Genomic DNA, 21,528 nt, shown 5'->3' on the forward strand with positions numbered 1-21,528 from the left:
CTTCCCCAACTGTAAAAAAAGAGTCGGTTAAGACTACTCACCAGCCAGGATTCCTGAGAGAACACATGACCGTGCGTAAACCAAGACGCGCTCTACTTAGAAGGTACAAAACACCCGGCAGGTCACTACGGGTCGACTAGGTTCTACGCCCCGCGCGCCGGGGCGTGGATTTCGCTTCTGATCATGCGCAGTGAGCCCGTGGCGCGGCCCGTCAGGCGCTGCGGTAGGCGCCCTGGGGGCTGGCAGGACCCTGGCCCCAAGATGGCGGCGCCCAGCGCAGTGGGCGCTGCTGCCTCCGGCGAGAGCGATGGAGGGGGCAGCGGCTTTGAATCGTGGCTAGACGGACGGTTGGAGGCGCTGGGAGTGGACCGAGCCGTTTACGGTGCCTACATCCTGGGTGTCCTTCAGGAGGAGGAGGAAGAGGAGAAGCTGGACGCTCTGCAGGGTATCCTCTCTGCTTTCCTGGTGAGAAGCCCGGACACATTCCTTTAGCCTCTCTGCCGGCCCCTGTCAGTACTTCGTATCCCCTTTCCCCTACTTGGTGTCCCAGAGGATTAGTGGTCTCACCTGGGAGAGGAATACTCTTCTGAGCCCTGGGCCTCGGGGGAAGGGGGTTGCTCCCCATCCAGGGTTTTGGGAGCCGGAAGGTTGCAGGTGCACAGAGAGGAAAGGCTTTACCTTATTCTTGAGGACAAGGCCCTCTCAGATGCCTGTCGGTGAGCTGGGTGAGTATTCTTCCAAAGGCGTTGAAATGTCTGAATGAGTTTTATCATAAACGTCTAACAACCAATTTCATTCCCATCCGCTGACAGTGTTCAGAGGGGGGAATTAAGTGCTCTGAGATGTCTGTGCCCTTTAAGAGGCAGTGCCCCTGACAAAAGCCTGCAGGAGGTACCCTCTCGGTTTCCTATTTTGGAGGTAGGAGTCCAAAAAGGGTCAGTTTAGGCGGTAGAGGTCTTTTCACGCCTAGGCAGAATGGAAACAAATTTTGTGCTTGATCCTTTACTGTATTTAGAAATGCAGTAATCATTGGGGGGAGTAGGTTGGGGAGTAAGAGAGATTAGAGTTTTAAAGAAGAGAGATAAACTTGATACTTAGCCTTTTAGAAGCAGATTCAAGAATTCAGAAATTGTGCTTATTTAAACTGTATTTAAGTGGTAAGTCACCAAGATGTCCACTTTTCCAACCTGATCATTTCTCCTGCCCTCATCTCTACCTACACTTACTTGGTGAAAGTGCAGTTCATTGACTGGTCACGTGGTTAAAACATAACACTAGTGCAGCTGTCCCAGGGCCTCCTGGCAAGGGCCCCCTTTTAGTTCCAGAGCCTGCTCTGGTGAGATTGACCTATAAATGGGAAAGCCTTAACACAGCTTGTGATGCAACTCATAAGTTCAGTGGAAATACAACACAGTGGAATAACTTATTTCCTTGAACTATTACGTTGCAGGTCATAGAGGGAAAGAGTAGGAGGCAAGCAATTTAAGTTACTTTTTAAAAAATTTATTTATTTTATTTTCCCATTCTAGGAAAAACAAAAGGCATAGCCAACTCAATTGCCATATTGGGCTAGATTCAATATTAGGAATTTAGAAGTTTGTCAGCAACAATTTGAGGTAAGATTCAAGAATAGTATATATAATTGGGAGCAAATGACAGTAAACAAAAGCTTCTGTCATCCTTCCCTTTATTCCTTCTGATTGCACTTGTGCTGATTGATTTTTCTTTTAAGTCTTTTATTGAATTTGTTACAATATTGCTTCTGTTTTATGTTTTGGTTTTTTGGCCGTGAGGCATGTGGGATTTTAGCTCCCCCACCAGGGATCTAACCCGCACCTCCTGCATTGGAAGACGAAGTCTTAACCACTGGACTGCCAGGGAAGTCCCGCGCTGATTGACTGATTAATCAAATTTTTATTGATGGATAAAAATATCCATCGGCCAGGCACTGCCCTAAGTGCTTGGGGTACTTTAGGGAACAACATAGACAGAAATCCCTGCCCTCAAAGGGTTATATTCTGGTAAGGAAAGACATAATCAGTAAATTATATAGTATGTTAGAAAATGATTAGTGCTAGGAAAAAAGGAGCATTGTAAGAGGATCAGGAGTGGAATGGAGGGGTGAGCAGCTTTAAGTAGGGTCATAGCATTAAGGAGGATGTTACATTTTTTTCTTCCAGTTGTATTGAGATATAATTGACATACAGCACTACATAAGTTTAAGGTGTACAGTATACATCATGAAATGATTATCACAATGAGTTTAGTAAACAGGAGATTACATTTCGTCACAGCTGTTTATATACCAGCCTTCTAAATTGTAAGTGTTATGAGGCTAGTGACTGTTTCTCATTCATCTCTTAGCACTCATCTTAGTGCCTTGAATATGGCAGGAACCATCTGGATGAATAAATGAACGAATGGAGGAATGAACTTCTTTGGTTTGGATGAGGGGATTGGGGGAATAAACCACCTCGTCCTCCAAGAGTGCCCTTTCTCTTTTGCCTCTCCATTCCTTTTCCTACCCTTTTTTCTTTTCCTCTCCCTTTGCTTTTCCTGCTGGGGATCCTTGCAAGTCAGGAACTCTGGACCAAAGAAGTCCAATATGTCTGGCATGCATGCTAAAAGTATGCAGGGTAGAGGATGGAATCCTTTGTTGGGTACAGAATAAGGATATCCACAGTAAGTCTGTGTTCTGCCTCTCCTTACTTTTCTCTGAGAGATGGTGTAATATAACGGTTGAGAACGTGGGCTCAAAGCCAGAATGCTTGGGTTCAAATCCTGTTTAATCCACTTATTACTTTTATCACCTTAGGCAAGTTACTTAACCTCTGTGCCTTGGTTTCCTCATCTCTAAATTGAGAGTGCTTCTTGAGACTGTTTTAAGAACTCTGAGAGTTCTTATGTATTTGAACAGTGCCTGACACATTAGGAAATGTGAACACTGACAACTCATCCTGAGGGATAGAAGGTGAAGGTGGTGAAGGCAGCCATAATGAAGATGGAGGGAAATACCCATATTTGTTGAAATGCCTGTTCTTTGCCCAGTGGTGTAGGCCTTTTTTTTTTTTTTTTTTGGCGGTGCACAGCACGTGGGATCTTAGTTCCCTGACCAGAGATTGAATCCTGGCCCACGGCAGTGAAAGCACAGAGTCCTAACCGCTGGACCACCAGCGGTTAGGACTGCAGGCCCTTTATACACATTCATCCTCTCTCAAATCCTGGGAAGATGTGAAGCTTGGAAAAGTTAAGAAACTTGCTCATAGATCTGGGATTTGAATTTAAGTAAGTCTGACACCAAAGCCAACATCCTTTTTGTCATACCATGCTAAGGAGGAAGATTGGTTGGTGTGCAGAATATGTCTGCTTATGAAAAATGGACAGAGGGATGGTTGTATAGGAGACCATCTACTCACTTAACTTCTCTTTATTATGGATCAGCAAGCTCGTGGATATGTTCCAGCAAGAAAGTTGATAAACTTTGGAGAGTGTTCTGAGTTGAGTAAATTGGCCAAGGAAGATTTCATAGAGTTTTGACTCAAGCAACAGGTTTTTGCCCCGAAAGGAGAAGGACTGCCCTGAGTTGGTGAGAATCCTTTCCTTTGGAGCTTGACAGGATGGGGTGGGTGCTCTTGACCTAGCAGGTGTGGCTTCTGGGACTCACACATAGCATTACCTCTGTGTTTGGAGCCTCAGAAGAGAAACATAATCTCTATTCTGTGGCTTCCAAACCCTCCCTGTGATTTCTTCTCATCACCAGCAGGGGGAGCTCTGCCCTCTGCATAGACTTTGTTCAGGTTGAGGGCTCTCAGGAAATTAATTGGTCTACTTTTCCAACCAGGAAGAAGATTCCCTTCTTAACATCTGCAAGGAGATTGTGGAACGATGGTCGGAAACTCAGAATGTTGTCACCAAAGTGAAAAAAGAAGGTAGAGTTGGAGTTTTTACGTCTAATCTCCAACAACCTTTACTCTACAGCTGTTAGAGAAAGAGTTTTTAGTTTTCTCCAGTGGATGCTCATTTGCCCTAAAATAAGTTAAACTGGCAAACACAGAGCAGCTTACTTTAACTTTTTTTTTTTTTTTTTTTTGCGGTACACGGGCCTCTCACTGTTGTGGCCTCTCCCATTGCGGAGCACAGGCTCCGGAGCATGAACCCGTGTCCCCTGCATCAGCAGGCGGACTCTCAACCACTGCGCCACCAGGGAAGTCCTACTTTAACTTTTTAACTGAACATTGGTTTTCTTTTTTCCTTTTACATTTTTCCGCTTCAGCTGACCATGGCTCTCTTCACTGTGGTTTTTTCTTTTTTCGTTTTCATTCCTCTTCCCACTCCCCCTTGTAGATTTGCTCTGCAGGTATAGGGTCAACTATATTTTCCCATCTTTTTCATATTCTCATTTCATAACACAAATTATGATTGGTCTTTTACTTTATTCAGCTAAACCCTCCACCCTTTAAAATGAAAGAGATGTTACCATTAGGATGACAAATCAGCTGCAGAAAGCTCAAATCATAAATCCAAACTTGAACAGAATCTGTTCTAAGCCATCTGCATGTTGGTTCTCAGTCGTGGCTGTACACTAGAATTGCTTGCTGTACGTTTAATAGTGCCAATGCCAAGACTTCCCTGGTGGCACAGTAGTTAAGAATCCGCCTGCCAATGCAGGGGACACGGGTTCAATCCCTGGTCCGGGAAGATCCCATATGCCGCGGAGCAACTAAGCCCATGCGCCACAACTACTGAGCCTGCACTCTAGAGCCCGCAAGCCACAACTACTGAGCCTGCATGCCACAGATACTGAGCCCATGTGCCCAGAGTCCGTGCTCTGCAACAAGAGAAGCCACCACAATGAGAAGCCCACGCACCACAGTGAAGAGTAGCCCCCTCTCGCCGCAACTAGAGAAAGCCCACGTGCAGCAATGAAGCCCCAACACAGCCAAAAATAAAATAAAATAAATAAATAAAAATAAAAGTGCCTGTGCCTGGGCTGCACCATGGACCAATTATATAAACATCTTTGGGGTGGGGACCCAGGCATTGCTATCTTTTTTAAAGCTCCCCCAGATGATTCTAATATGCAGCCAGGCATGAGAATCACTGCTTTACACCATTGCCTCCTTTCTTTGAGAATGGAGAAGTTAACAGATGATTTTATTTTAAAATAGTATAAGAATTTCACCTAGCATAATTATCAACATGAAATAGGCCAGCTTAAGTTGGTGCTAGATTCCCTCTTTGGCTTCTGAGCTGAGAGGAGAGAAAGTTTCATGTTTGGAGGCTTCATTGTCTATGGTTCTAATGCAGTACTTTTTAACCTTTTTTTTTTAAAGCAGCAGAACTTCATTATATAAAATAAGTAAAAGCAGGGCTGCTCTGATTGAAGACGAATACGAGACCTAAAGCCTGGCCTTCACGGCCTTTCCTTGCCTTTCTCATTGGCCCCCGAGGCACCTCCTTTGCACCCCAGAGCTCTAAGGAGTCAGCAGATGCCCTTGCCTTTACTCCAAGCACTGCCAGGGTGGTGGACTAGTGGTTCGGTGAGCATGTTTCCTCTCACATACAACCTTGTTGTCCCTCCCTGCCCTCCCACCACCTCCCAGATGAGGTCCAGGCCATTGCCACCCTCATTGAGAAGCAGGCGCAGATTGTGGTGAAGCCCAGGATGGTGTCAGAAGAGGAGAAGCAGAGGAAAGCCGCGCTCCTGGCGCAGTATGCTGACGTGACAGACGAAGAGGAATATCCTTTCTGGAGTCTCAGCGCTATTCCCTGAGGCTTGAGCCAAAAGCCTTTGCTGGTTTACAGTGAGCTCTGGGAAGCTGCCAGTCCCCCTCTATAGCTTAATTTTCTCCTTTGAAATGGCAGTGATCTGTAGCCCTCGGTGGGCGTGAGGAATGATGTTGGAATGGTTGATACTGGACTTACATATTTTAAGACACAATCTATATGTTCCTGAAAACTTCAGTGTGAAACAAATAATGCCTGAATGGACCACTGTTACTGTGTTTTCAGAAAATATGCTCTAACTGTGATTCTTTATAGTTGATTTACACTTATGACTCTTTACATTTGTATGATACCTTTCTATGAAGTACAGTGTTACATGTATAATCCATCTTTATATTTTTTCACAGTTGATAAGGAAACTGAGGCACTAAGAGATGAATGGGTGATCAGAGACATTCAAAGAATTAATAGCAAAACCAGGACTAGAACCTGGATTTGAATTTGGATTCCCAAATTTGGAGCAATTTCATTTGAATCTTTTTTTTTTTTTTAATATTCCAGTGACCACATAATTAATAAAAGTGAGACTGAACCCCCAAAGTGAGACTGAACCCCCCAAAGCAACACCAGAATAAACCTGGAATTTGAGCGGGGACTGTGTGAAAAGCAGGTGTTGCTGGTGGGGGCAGATCTGGTTTCCCGTGAATTTGAAGTTTGTTTAGGGAATGCCTAGCTTACTGAGCCAGCTTGAATGGAGTGGACATCATACCAGAAACGTCACTAGGTTAGGAAAGAATTCTCAGGCTCTTTGGGGCCAACTCCTCTTCTAGTTTTCCCTCATGATTTTTCTTGCCAGGTTTGGCAGAGCTGAGGTTCCAACTACAAAATCTCATTTCTTGGGCTAGAAAAGAATGTTTTAAGCAGTGGTTCTCCCGGAGGATTGCTGGGCCTTATGCCCCACAGTTTTAGATTTAGTAGATCCAGAATGGGGCCGAGGAATGTGTGTTTCTCACAAGTTCTGGGAACCACACTTTGAGAACCACCGTTTTTGAGGTTATCTTGCCATCCCCTGGCTCCCAGGTAATGTGGCAGTCCACCTAGACCAGCTTCAGTTTCTTTTCAGCCTCTGACAGATAAGGATTTTACAGAAGCTCTGAGCAGTCTTCCCCAAGTTGAGACTTCCCAAGATGACTCTCCTGGGTCTACCGTCATATCCCTGACAGAGTCCTTCCATTCAGTGCGCTTTTCCTACCCATCACCTTAGTCACTATTTTCTGATGTTGGGTTGGGATGTGCTAACCTTTGTTTTCCATCTGACTTTCCTTAACGTCACTCACTGAAGCAGATGAGAAGGATGATTCAGGTGCCACCATGATGAGCACTGGTTCTGAGAAATGTATCCTTCTCTGTGTCCATCCCCATGTGTTCCTCTGTAGAATATTCTTGTGGGTCAGTTTTTATTTTACTGTCCTTGCTGGGGGCTCCATTTACCTCCAATGACACAGGTCAGGCCAGCATTGTGAGCCTCAGTCCTAGGACAGTACTAAATAGTCAATTTAGCAAGAATTTTCCCCAAAGAAAATATGTTAACATGAACTGTGAAGGGCTTAGAGAAAGGATTTCTAAGGGAAAATGAGAATCTATATTCCCTGCATATGGCGCTGGGTTTCCGAGCAATGTGGAAGCAAATAGAACAATATTGCAGTTTTGGTCTTTGTCCTCAAAGATCTTATAATTCAGTGGAAAGAGACTACAAACACTGAAGACTTTATGTTAAAATACGGACAGATTGGAACATACGTGCTGAGGAAAATCCCTACCAACAGAATCACTTATGAGCAGCTTCCTAGAGAACGTGGATAGAAATCCGCCTTAAAGGTGAGGAGTATGGTGGATTATCTGAGGAGGGGGGTTATTTCAGTGAGACTTACTCATTTTAAAGCACTAAAGCAGAAAAAAATTATGTTTTAAGTGTAAAGAGGAGCTTGTCTGGTAGTAACAGGTTATGTTTTAAAGTTGTAAGAAATGAAGAGTAAAGTTTTTGGCTAGGTATTTTCTAACTGGTTAAACTTATTTCCTTAGAACATGATTTTCACTTAAGCTTTAGTGGTCTAGGGTAAAAAACAACCTGATAAAGTTTAGTAAGGTTAAACAACTTAACTCTTTTCAAGCATTTTAATAATGCCAAGTACATAAAAATTTTGCCAGTTACTTTAATACTCTAGTTACTAAAACTAGCCTGGACACTATACAATATTGCGTCAGTGAATGATAGAAGTACTTATTGTAGAATGAAATTTCATTTTCATGAAATATTTAACACTCAGATAAGTCTGAATGAGATTTTTATTCTAGTTTTTTACTAATGGTAGTTTTAGGATTTCCCATTAGACCAAAGATAAACGTAAGGGGTTTTTTTTAAGACTAGGGATAGGTAGAGAGTATTGAAGACTTGGCATGTAGAGAGATGACAGCAAGAATGAGGAGAGAGCAGTAGTTGAGACCTGTGTGACCTGGACCCTCATCCCTTAACTCACCTGTAGCCCTGTTTCGAAACACCAACGTGGAAGATGTCCTTAATGCCCGAAAACTGGAGCGAGACTCTCTTCGGGATGAGTCCCAAAGGAAGAAGGAACAGGACAAGCTGCAGAGGGAGAGGGACAAGCTAGCCAAGCAGGAGCGCAAGGAAAAGGAAAAGAAAAGGACTCAAAGAGGAGAGCGAAAGCGATAACCTTGGTCCACTCTATTCTTTCTCCTCATGAACTTGGTCAAAGGGAGAACTGGTTGTGCACTTGTGTATTTAAGAGAAATGAGAAAACATTGCAAAAGTGGTTTCCCAAGGCATTTCCCCTTTTGTTTACATGGTCAAAAGGAAAATCACAAACACTTCTAATTACAAAATGTGCCATGTCTCTGTGATGTGGGTAAGCAGATTATTGTAGTTGATGTCTGTACCAAAGATCTGGAATGGGGGCAATCTTTATATTTTAATACTGAAGTCCTGTACTCCTTTTGGCCACTTTAAAAAGTCTTCCCTCACCTGGGATAAAGAGCAGGAATATTCAGAAAGCTGACAGTTTTTGTCCTGAAGGAGCAGAATCATGACCACTCCTTCCCTGAGATGAAATGTAGGAGTGTCAATTGCTTCAGAAGTAGTATTCACCCCAAATGTATTGTTTTATGGCTGAAATAGGCAGCTGATGAAGAGCCCCACCTGGATCCAGACTTTATGTTACATGGCAACAAACTAGGAAAATGAGAAGTTATTTGGTGGCTGTTCTACATTTGAGATTTTTTTAAAAGTTTCAGCCTATGGTAGGAAACAAAGTGTCTTTTAATAAGAGTTAGTTATATATTTTTCCTTATCTGGGCTGTGATTTTTATTTTTATTTTTTTTGCGGTAAGTGGGCCTCTCACTGTTGTGGCCTCTCCCGTTGTGGAGCACAGGCTCCGGACGCGCAGGCTCAGCGGCCATGGCTCACGGGCCCAGCCGCTCCGCAGCATGTGGGATCTTCCCGGCCCGGGGCACGAACCCGTGTCCCCTGCATCGGCAGGCAGACTCTCAACCACTGCGCCACCAGGGAAGCCCTGGGCTGTGATTTTAAGAAGGATGTGTCAGTATTGAGTGCAAGGATATCATTGTTAGCTAGATTCATTTTTTATAATCATGAATCCTCTTGAGTGCTAGTAGAGATTTTAATCCTGATCTGCCCTAAAACATATAAGGACCTGATAATTACAAGTTTAAAGAAACCCTTTTAAGGAAGAAACACTGGAAAGCTCTGCTAACACAAAGATATTTAAGAGTGTACATAGTAGGTGCAACAAATTTATTGAACGAGTGAGTGAATGGAAAAACTGCTTGGGAGAGTCAAAAGTGAGTAGGAACTCTCCTCCATGTCTACTTTTGTCACAAGCCACATTCGGCTGTAAATAGGCCTTTCCCTACTTCAGGCAGTAGCCTGTCAAGAAGCCTGAAGACAGCAATTCCTCTGTCAAGACAGAAAGTAGATATTTTATACCAGGGGTGGGCGAACAACTGCCAGCAGCCAAATTTTGCCCAGTCTGGTTCTGTGCGGTGCAAGCTAACAACGGGTTTCACATCTTCAAAGGGCTGTAAAAGAAAGAATATGTGACAGAGACCTTATGTGACCTTTAAAGCCTAAAATATTTACTACCTGGCCCTTTGGAGAAAATGTTTGCTGACCTCTGTTTTATACCATTAACTATGAGATTAACAAATTTTTTTACCTTTCTGTGGAAGGTAAAACGCATGGTTAAGGAAATGATGTGTCACCTCTATACACTCCTATAACCGTGGCATTGCAAAATTTTTTTTAAATAACCACCTTTTAAAAAAATAAACTATTTAAATCACTGTCTTCTGATTTATTCTGATTCCTTCCACCTGGAAGTGAGTTCTGTGTGGATAGTCACTTAGGAATGGGTTTGAATTTTACTTATGTTTTGATTAGCCCAGTTATCTCTTCTGCTAGTAGAACCTCTTCCTGGAATCTATAAATTCTCTGCCTCAGTTTTCCTTTCTATGAGTTGGATATTAGGAGATCAGAAAGGTTACCTTCTCTTTTGGACAGTCAGTAGATTGGCTTTGAAGTCTCTGAAGTACTGTTGGAGTCTTAGTTTCACATGTGGCTGTGGCTACAGATAGCATATGAGAGAGCCTATTTTAATTTAATAACCCGTATTTTGGATTTTTGGTTGGTTCTCACCTTGATTTTGGTCTCTGAAGCAGAGTCAAGTTATATCCATAGACCCCTGAAGGGTTCTAGTTTCAATCTGTTATAACAGTAGGCAATTCTTTCTTCTGGGACTCTATTACATAGGTTATAGTTAGTGTACACTTGAACTAATGCTTAAACAGAAAAAGAGGATCAGCTCATTAGGCTTTGAGTAAGGTTATCCAGTTAACTCAGGTGCCAGTAAATCCTTTATGTCTAAAATATTCAATACTGCAAAAGGCAAATTTTAAACAACCATATTTTCTGTGGTATGATTGACATTTTAGGCCAAATTTGGAATTTCGGTCACAACATTAATTCCCAACCCTCTAAAACATTATAGTACCAGATTATTCATAGGTTGTAATTCAGAAGTACAATGCTTAAGAACCATCCATTAGAGGGTATACAATAGAAAGGAACAACCTACTAACTTGAGTTATCCAAAGCATGACTTGATTAACAGAATTTCAAAGAATTTTTGTGTTTGTATTTTGTTAATGGACTAGTGTTTAATTTCTGACCACTGTCATGTAAAAGTTTCCCCAGAATTTTTATTCTGGTTTGCCAGGAATAGCACAAAGGCAGAACAAAAATTTATTTGAAGGAGGTCAGGTTAGATCTAAGGATATCTGAATGGCATTGGTTTATTATCTACTAACACTATTATTTATGTGTTAATAATGAAATTTAAAACTTACCACCAGTTCTTATCAGTTAAATGAAATTTAATTGGTTTTCTGGCATGAGTGACTCTTAATGTTAGAAACTAATACAGGGACTTCCTTGGTGGTCCAGTGGTAAAGAATCCGACTTGCAATGAAGGGGATGCCGGTTCAATCCCTGGTCGGGGAACTAAGATCCTACATGCCGCAGGGCAACTAAGCCGGCTCCCACAACTACTGAGCTCACGCGCCTCAACGAGAGAGCCCGTGTGCTGCAAACTACAGAGCCCACGCGCCCTGGACAGCCTGTGTGCCACAACTAGAGAGTAAAACTCGCAAGCCACAACTAGAGAGAAGCCCACACGCCGCAACAAAGAGCTGGCGCGCTACAAGGAAAGATCCCGCATGCTGCAATTAAGACCCAACGCAGCCAAAAAAGAATAAAAGAAAATAAATATTAAAAAAAAACTAATACAAACATGTAAAAAAATGAAACTAAATATTTTCAACAAAGTAATTTATTTATTTTTCCTGAGAGACTAAATTCAGTTCAATATTTGTTTTCATAACACCCAACATGTCTTACGTCAAACTTAACCACTTTCTATACAGTGACTGTGGTGGGATGATCTATTTTATTTGACTACCCTCAATGTAATTCATTTGGGTAGTTCTAAGGCATTTCAGTGATCAAAGTGTTTCTCCCTACAGTTAATCCTGCATTCTCAATCAGTTTCTTCTGAATATCATCTAAAGAAAATTTATGTGGTGTGATTACACTTTTTTTTTTTAATACCAGGATTTCTAAAACTAGGAAACACACCAACATTTGAAACATTAGTGTTTCTAGTCAAGGATAGTTCAATTAAATTTCATCAGTACATTATATCGTAGTTTAACTCATGCTAGAAATGTTAAAACCCAAGATCTTCTGAGTCACATAATACCAACATTTCATATTAATGAATTACTCAGGTTCCATACAAAGATATTAAGTGATGAGAAACAGAAAAAGCCAAGCTTTCAAGAACGCTCTTAAAAAAATACAGAAGCAAACTAATGAACAGAACTACACAAAATATACACTAACCAATTGCAAACTAAACAAGTTAAAGATTAACCTTAAAAAAATACATTTTAGAACTTCGTGATACCCTCATAAAAGGCAGCAAACTAAGGATATTAAAACAATAATCATTATTTTAGTTACTGTGCATCAAGTCTAAAAGATCCAGATAAAGGAAATGTTTTGTTTTTGATTCAGTTAAAATACTTTAAAACTGGAAATATTTAATAATTGATAGTATAATTAAATTTTAAAGAATATACACAAATGATTTGAACAGGCTTTATATTCAGTAACTTGCATGGTCTTTTCACTGGCACTTTTATCCCTGCTTTAGGAGAATCAGATGCATTTTCCTCCATATACTTAGGTACTAAGATTTCAAATTTATAAATATGGTAGTATTTTAAATATTTTTACATGAATATTGGGTTCATCCTTGTTTTCCTTTGTTTCCTAGGTATTATCCAGTTTTGTAAGGAAAACACTTTTATATCACAATCAAAACTATGTCTTGGTTACTAGACTGTAGCCATAATTGGGTTACAGTCACTTAGATTCATTATTTGGAATTATACTTACTAAGGCAGACCTAAATGAAACATCTTCTAGAAGAATTTCACATTTGCATTTACCTGCACTGCAGAATGGGTTTCAGCAATATTTTAGCTGTTAGGAAATATTTAATTTACTTAAACTTGTTATCTTTGACTACCCAGGAACCCCTAGGGTAGTCAACTTTAGCTTTGAGTTCACTTTAAACTACATCTGATTCATTCCAAATAGAAGATTTTTAAATAGAAGTTAGACTTCATTAAGGTATTACCTTTAAATCTGAAAGAAAATTAATGTAATGAAATTTTCAAGTTTGACAAGTTCATTAACATTTTTTAGCATGTTTTGATACGTTTACTTATCAGCTTTTTATTCTTCTTTCTGCTGGCATTTCCTTAATGTTTGTTTGCTTCACCTCTCTGGTTCATTGGATTGCTACTATTTAGGCTTTCATGGACTTTATCTTCACAGTTTACTATATCTTGTAAAGCCTTTTCCACATCTGTTTGGCCAGCTGTACTGGCTGTTTTTGGCAAGGTCATCTGCAGTGCACACCACAGGGTAGTGCGTGCTTTCCGAGTAGCCACACACATCTCTTTAATTGCTGAAGCAAGGGCAAAAACATCTGTAAAAGAAATATTTGAGGTCAGTTCATATCAGATGCCATTTAAGTACCCCTTAACTCATAAAACCCCGTGCTGTGCTACTAAATGATCAAACATTATTTTTATAAAAGAAGGATGGCTATTGACTGAGCTAACCAAAGTACTTGACTTAATATTTAAAAGTGTTGATACTTGTATTTATTTCTGACTTGTATAACCATGACTATGCTTTAGGTAGAACACAGACTTTAACAGAGTTATTATAATTAAATGGGTAATATTAGCAAAATAGATCAAAGTACTTCTGGAGTAAGTTATGTGGGCACCGTTTAACAATTTATTCTTTAGATAAGTATAAATGTTAGAAATTCAACCCTTTAACTTTAGAGTCTGATTTTATTAACACTCAAATTATCTCAGTGCCTTATCAAAAGAATATGCATTAATGTTTGTACCTCTGTCATCTTGGCATCTAGGAACACCTTGCCTTTGCCGATTTGAAGCATTAACAATTTCGTCCTTTCTACGTGACTGTACAATGTGAATGGACTCCAAGTGTCTATCAAGAGCTGTAGAGATACTGGCATGAAGGGGAGAGCTTCGAAGCCGTTCCATTTTGCCCAGTAAAGTCACAACCTGAGGGAAACATTTTAAATTTTGATGAGGCATGTAACCACATTGCCCTGTCAGTAACTTAAAACAAATCTTCAATGAAGCAGAATAGAGATGAGAGCAGTAATAATCAATAAATAAGTGAATGCTTCCTATGTCCTGACACCATGCTGGAGGAAACAAAGATGGAAAGTCTGTATTTGTACCTATTTGTGTATGTTAATTCTAAAAGGTTTAAGGGTAGTCAGTTACTGGGAATAAGCAACAATGAAAAAGTCAAACATTCAAATATTTCCATGTTATTAACAGTAAGTGCAAATATAAGATATGACATTCTTTTTGGCAAATAAGAGAATAGCCTGCAAATAGAGCATTATTAGGAGTTACTGTAATTAAAAGGGAAAAAAACTGAGCTAAAAAGGAGAAATCCTAGATTGATTAATCTTGACTTCAGCAATTCCTTTCTGGGCCTCCAAAGTTCTCCTTTTGGAAATCAGAAATAATACTGGCTAGCGGTAGTTTTAAGGAATCCATAATCCAGAAAATACCAATTTAAACTTATGCTGAACTAATACAAAATAAATCCTATAACTGTCAAAACTGCTAAGGAAAATCAGGAAGTCTCAATCTTCTGGTTAATTAAGCTTAAAGAAGAGCACTGTATATCAGTAAGGGTAGTACGTTTCATAGTTGTATATGCCTAACTTGTTTGAAATTCTAAACTTGTAAGGTGTAAGGAAAGAGCAGTTTTTGAGTAAGTAGGATTTGGACATCAAATAAATACAATAATTGCCTTTGGGAGCTAAATGATTTAAAATTTACATTAAGAACTTGGTGTTCAGTGATTGGAGAGAGTAGAAAAATACCTCTCAATTAATAAGCACCTGAATGATGCCTCTAACCTCACACTCCTATCAAGTTTCTTTGGAATAAGTCTATCCCAGTTTAAGCTCATGGAGAAAACACAAGTGTACAGGTATAAAATATTTTCTTCCCAACTGTACAACCAGCCAGATTCTTGAGGGGAAAATAAGACAACAAAAGAAAATACCATAGAAAAAACTCCAGTGAACTACAAATTATGTATTTTTAAAATAAGACAATCATTTTGAATAAATGATAAGTGTAAAGAAAGAAATTTACACAGGTGATTTTTAATAAACTTTTTTTTGTGTGTGTGTGGTATGCAGGCATCTCACTGCTGTGGCCTCTCCCGTTGCGGAGCACAGGCTCCGGACGCGCAGGCTCAGCGGCCATGGCTCACGGGCCCATCCGCTCCGCGGCACGTGGGATCTTCCCAGACCAGGGCACGAACCCTTGTCCCCTGCATCGGCAGGCGGACTCTCAACCACTGCGCCACCAGGGAAGCCCTTAATAAACTTTTAAAAGATTTTTTTCAGAATTCCACAAAACCAGCAAACTAGAAAGTGGTACACATAAAAATATTTTTGCCCTTTGTGTATTACTGATCTAATGTTGCTAAATATAAACAAAATTATTATAACAGCTATAAACATAACCTTCTAAATTAGGGTGAAGCCTAAGTAAGGCTGGAAAAAGTATATTTCTTAATATCCACAGTTAGCAATCCTTTGATTTATTGCCTAGAAATGTATTACTGAGAAAAAGAAAATTTAACTTGGAACAGTTTTAAGAAAAAAACAGAAGACCTAAGTTTTTATAACGTTTGGCTATAACCCATGTCAGTATCTGACTATACCACTGATAAATTCCATTGTACAAATTTACAAATTTGATTAAAAATTACAACTGAATGAGGCTGAAAGCTAGGTAAAATCAATCTTTTTCCATTGAAGTAGTTCATATCTGTATTTTAAAGACAGCATGGTACAAGTAAGAAACTAATGTTCAATAAAATAAGACTCTGTGGGCTTCCCTGGTGGCACAGTGGTTAAGAATCCGCCTGCCAATTCAGGGTACACGGGTTCAAGCCCTGGTCTGGGAAGATCCAACATGCCACGGAGCAACAAAGCCCGTCTGCCACAACTACTGAGCCTGCACTCTAGAGTCCGTGGGCCACAACTACTGAAGCCCATGCTCCTAGAGCCTGTGCTCCACAACAAGAGAAGCCACCGCAATGGGAAGCCCATGCACTGCAACAAAGAGTAGCCCCCGCTGGCCACAACTGGAGAAAGCCCATGCATAGCAACGAAGACCCAATGCAGCCAAAAATAAAGTTAAGAGTACAGAGTTAAGAAAATGAGATATGGTAATTTCCTGTTAATTTACTATCTTGTATAATGCAAGCAGTTTGCTCATGAAGCTAGGAAACAAATATTTGTGACTAAGAAATGGGACTTTCCCTGTAAAAGGTAAAATGATTTTTGCTTAAAAAGAATTTTCTTTCTGTTGAGGATTAGTTCCATTGCTAATTTGGGTTTCTTGAAGAGGAACCACTTAGACTATTAAACCTACTATTTCAATGACTGAGTGGGGCTATTTTCCCTTTCCTAAATAACTAATAGTTCTAGGTCCAAACATGGAAAAGAATACATTTCAGAGAGTTACACATAAATGTGATTTTAAAATCCTTCAGAATTCTAACTTGCTGAAGCATTTTAAAATTTTATCAGTTTAAAAAATCTGCTATTGGATATTTTCACAGCTTACTCTGGCTTGTTCTCGAAGTTCATCCACAATTAAGCGATCAACTCTAGATGGGTTGGAGGTTAGCCTTGGAATTGGAGTATTATTAGTACTCGATACCTTTTTCGCTGGATAATTTTTGGCAAGGGCCAATTCAGTCTGTAAAAAAATTATATGACTTTTAGATGCTAAATTTTCTAAATATGATTCAATCATGAATAATATTTCTCATAGGCCTAAGAAGTAAATTGAAAATTACTCCTTTAGATAAAAATTGTTTTGGTATCAAAAGGCAACAAATACAAACCACAGTACCACAGTACTTTTCTGTCACACTTAATGCATAAAATACCTAAACACTCCAATAGTTTAATACTTAGAAAATTCAAAGAAATAAACTTTTAACCCATTAAGGAAAAAGTCTACCTAATAGGCAAAATAAACTTTAAAATAACAAATTTTTTTAAACCCCAAGCATTTTTAGTCTCTAAATTACCTAATTAATTCTCTATAGTCATGAACTTAACAAATACTACACATTATAGAAGAATGCAACTTAAAAATAAGGCAAGTACTCTTTCTTAAGCTACACTAAGGTAAATAAAATGAAGATAGGCAAAGGGGATATACTAAGTTACACCTAAATGGATAGTTTTGTGTTACCGTTTTTCTCTCCTTTTCTAATGCTCTCCATTGTTCATAGCACTCTTCTAGACGAATATGAAGTTCACTGGCTGGTCCACTACGGGTTTTAATTGGTCTTTGAAATCCAAAAGTTGGCACAAAACCAGAAAAGGAATTATCACCATACATCATATCATTGAAATATGGGTTTAAATGGCTTAAGTCATCATAAGAAAACAAATCATAGGAATCCAACAGTGGAACAACTGAATGGCCAAGTGGGTGTGTGGATCTTAGGGGAAACCCATTTGAACCAAGTTGTTGAAAACTCTGATTATGCCTTAAATCTCCCATCATATAATTATTAGAAAAGCATGACACCTGTGTGCGATTCACACGGCTATTAATATTGTTCTCTCCACTTCCCTGTCTGTGGCTATTAAAATGACCCTGTGACTCCAGCAGATCTTGATATGTATTTTGAGATAAGCTATCTAAATGCTTTGGCCCTTCCTCAGGGTCATAATGGCCACTCTGGGGCATAGCTTGAAAATAATGTTTGTTTACATTTTCAATGATCCCATACTGCTGAGCTGAATAGTTATCATAAAATCCATTTGGCTGCTTTATTTTTTTATCGGTAACAGATTCAAAGAGATTTTCTTCTCCAGTCTTTGTCAGTCCTTTCATGTGACTGACAGATTGAATTCTTTCTGCACCATTATAACCAAAATCACAACTAGAAAATGCTGAAGGGTTTTCTTGGCAATACTTCTGAAATAAATTGCTATTTGCTGTTAAATTTGTAGATGATAGTTGCAGGAAATCTGAAGCATGGTTAGAACCTTTTGAAGCTGCACTTAAATGAGTATTTAATTTCATCAAGTTACCTTGATTTCGATAAGGAATAAGAGTGTTATTTTTTGTTTGGACATTCATCCAAGTTGGTCTGTTTAAGTTGATACTGCCTGAAGATGCTGCTGAGTTTGCTAGTAAATTCACTGACCTAAAATACTCAGAATTTGGGGGGTCAGGTTTAGTAAACTGTTGCTTTTCTGTGACATTGACAAAATCATTATTAGCTGGACAAGCTGTGTGAGGTTTTAGTCCACATTCTGATTTTAAGCCAAAATCAGCAGTAAATGCTTCCTTTGCTAACTGTTTTTCTGTCAGATGTGGTATAGTTTTTGGAAATGTGAAATTCTGCTGGTCAGGTATTGTCGCCTCCATTTTTTTCTGATTTGCTGGTTTAACCTGAAATAACTTTGTGTAGGTGTCTGCTTCTACAGTTGGTGTTTCAGGTGTGCCACTGGCTAATTTTTTACTATCTTGGACACTAAAATTTGAACACTTATTCAGCTTAGCCTTATTAGGATAAGCATATTCTGGGTATCTACAATAATCTGCATTTTCATTGTATCTATTAAATTGGGAAAGAAACATCTCTGCCCTCTTTTGCTGTAATGGTGCTTCAAGACCTTTAGCACATATTTTTTCTCTTCCATAAGAGTAGGTATCAACTCCTGATTCTTTCATGATGTCAGACAGACCAATGTGGGGTGTAAAACAGTTTTTGATAGATAGATATTCTTGAAATGTCGTCTTAGCTGTATCATTTGTCTGAATACTGTAACAGTTAGAATGATCACTTCGTGAGGGGTACATCCATTGTTCTTCAAGGTCTAAACCAGTAAATCCATGATAAAGTTCATCTATTTTTTGTTGTGGTATCAGATTACTATTATGCAGGTACTGCTTTTCCACTGCTGACACAGATTCACCAGTATAAAAAGCTTGCTGAGAGATGGCTGTATCTATTGGCCTTTTGGTTTCTGTTAAGAGGTCATGGTGATCTGCAAATCTGCTTGTGTTCACTGGCCAAACTGACTTTAAATTGGAGGAGCAGGTCCTAGAACAAGTAAATACATTTAATTACAATTTAGGTTTTAAAAGTCTTTATTTTCTTAGTGGAGAAGGTAGGAAAGGCTTTCAAAAACATTTATATTGCCCCACCTCACCAATCTCTAATCCTTTCCAACTTTGCCTTATAAGCTGCCATTACATCCAAATAACTATAACTTGAAATGTGCTATATGCTATATAAATATGCATTGTAATCTTAATATGTCTTCACTATACTTTCCCAAGAGACATATACTAAGGCCTGAGGCTGGTGACTACATGGTCTTACATGAATTGTTTTGTTTTGTTTTTTAATTTATTTTTCTTTCTTTCTTTTTTATCTGTGTCGGGTCTTAGTTGCGGCACGTGGGATCTTTGTTGAGGTATGCAGGCTCTTTTATGTTGCGGCCCGCGGGCTTCTCTCTAGCTGTGGCATGTGGGTTTTCTCTCTCTAGTTGTGGGGTGCACGGGCTCCAGAGTGCATGGGCTCTGTAGTTTGTGGCACGCGGGCTGTCTCATTGAGGTGCATAAGCTCAGCTGCCCGCAGCATGTGGGATCTTAGTTCCCCAACCAGGGATCGAACCTGTGTTCCCTGAATTGGAAGGCAGATTCTTTACCACTGGACCACCAGGGAAGTCCCCACGTGAATTGTTTATATATAGTAAGTAGAAACCAAAATAAGTTTTTCTTTTAATTAAGTTATTATATAATACAAAAGTGTTGTTGACCTCAATGTTTTTTAAATAAAAAAGATGTGCTGGGATTTCCCTGGTGGTCCAGTGGCTAAGACTCCGTGCTCCCAATGCAGAGGGCCCAGGTTCAATCCCTGGTCAGAGAACTAGATCCCACATGCCACAACTAAGAGTTCACAGGCCGCAACCAAAGATCCCGCATGCTGCAACTAAAGATCCCACGTGCCGCATAACATGGCTTCCACACCCAAATAAAACGATTAAAGCATACTTAAAAAATTTTTACCGTATGAATAAAATCCATACATATTTCTGCACAGCAGTAATGATAGTTTTATTTTTGTAGGTATAAGTATAAAAGTCCTTGGAATGTATATTCTTTAAGCCAAATTTTAGCTCATGAACTCAAGGGAAATAGCTCTGAATTATGCAAGAATAATTATGCAAGTTTCCAAATGAAAGTTCTTTTTTTAAAAAAAATTAATTTGTCTTTTATTTGCCAGTATAACTACAGTAGCCTGCAAACTTTTTTAATCTAAAAAGCACACACATCACAATCCAACAAACACACACATATATAATGTGTATACATATATAAAAGTGAAACAAAAGTTTTGCCAAAAACGTCTACCCCGAGTGTTAATTCATTTTAAGACTTTTTTTTTTAACCAAGGCTGAACTGCATTGACACATCATAATCACCAACATCCCTAGTTCATCTTAGGGTTCACTTTACGAAGTGAATAGTGTTTCATGTTCTGTGGGTTTGGACAAAAGTATGATGACATAAAATCATTATAATGTCATACAAAGTATTTTCACCCCTCATAAAAACTTCTGTACTCTATGTATTCATCTCCCCTCTCCCCGCAAACTCCTGACAACCATTGATCTTTTTATTGTCTCCATTGTTTTGCCTTTTCCAGAATGGCATAAGTTGGAATCTATTTTTCTGCTTTTTTTGAAGAGAGGGGTTCAAAGCCTTTATGCCTATAAGACCATTCATGGCCCACCCACACGTGGACCAGACAGGCTCCACGTGGCAAACTTCCCCACTGCATGCTGTAGCTTTCCTTCCAGTACTGAGCCCTGTCCCACTGGTCCTGCCCAGCAGCCACATGGAGGTGCAGGGGGATACGTGTTGGGTATTTGTTCATAGGAAGGCCACAAGTTTTGTGCCCCTTGTCACAATGAACCCAGATTCCTGTCGGGTATGTTGTAAACAGACGAGCCATTTCTTCAGACCCCTTGCTCTAAGCACACCTCAACAAATGAAAGTTCTTAATAGCAAATTAAACTTTCAATTGTATGGCAAGCACCACAGCAAAATCAAGGCTTCTCGAAACAAATATCTGAATTAAGATGTCTACTGTCAGATGATCCTCTATTAACTAAAAATAAAAGTTAATAGGGTAATCTAGTACCTGGGAATTTAAAGGTTTACTACACACTGTATAGCTTATATAATATACTAACCCCTCAGTGAAATATGGCTGTGATTTATCTTGCTCTTCCAAAATGTTAGACACAAGTCCATATAAGTCTGTTTCACTACCATAGTCATTTCTTTCTGTTTGAATCCTAAAGATAAATGAATATCACATGTAAATACTTTTGCTCATATTGAAATACAATATATTGATTTCTATTTCCAGACTTATTCTGCCATTATTTTTCGATAAAATATTTGGATTGACTCTATACCATCATTTCAAATAAAAAGGGAACAGGAAC

At 39.4% G+C, this 21,528-nt stretch overlaps 2 protein-coding genes across 2 annotated transcripts; one reads left to right on the forward strand and one right to left on the reverse strand.

Annotated features, from left to right (window-relative positions):
• Positions 1-202: 202 nt before the first annotated feature.
• Positions 203-12,671, forward strand: CCDC43 (coiled-coil domain containing 43). Its single transcript, XM_082680114.1, has 5 exons — positions 203-465; positions 3,842-3,929; positions 5,604-5,739; positions 7,065-7,123; positions 8,271-12,671. Exons 1-5 carry the CDS (start codon positions 262-264, stop codon positions 8,456-8,458), a joined length of 675 nt encoding a protein of 224 aa, XP_082536240.1. The 5' UTR covers positions 203-261; the 3' UTR covers positions 8,459-12,671.
• Positions 12,672-16,440: 3,769 nt separating this feature from the next.
• On the reverse strand, positions 16,441-18,983 carry MEIOC (meiosis specific with coiled-coil domain). The gene is made up of 2 exons (XM_082680081.1): positions 17,240-18,983; positions 16,441-16,735 (listed from the first exon to the last, which is right to left on the reverse strand). Exons 1-2 carry the CDS (start codon positions 18,863-18,865, stop codon positions 16,577-16,579), a joined length of 1,785 nt encoding a protein of 594 aa, XP_082536207.1. The 5' UTR covers positions 18,866-18,983; the 3' UTR covers positions 16,441-16,576.
• Between the last annotated feature and the right edge of the window lie 2,545 nt (positions 18,984-21,528).

Source organism: Grampus griseus (genome assembly GCF_964374135.1).
Source record: "Grampus griseus genome assembly, chromosome: 20".
NCBI lineage: Eukaryota > Metazoa > Chordata > Mammalia > Artiodactyla > Delphinidae > Grampus > Grampus griseus.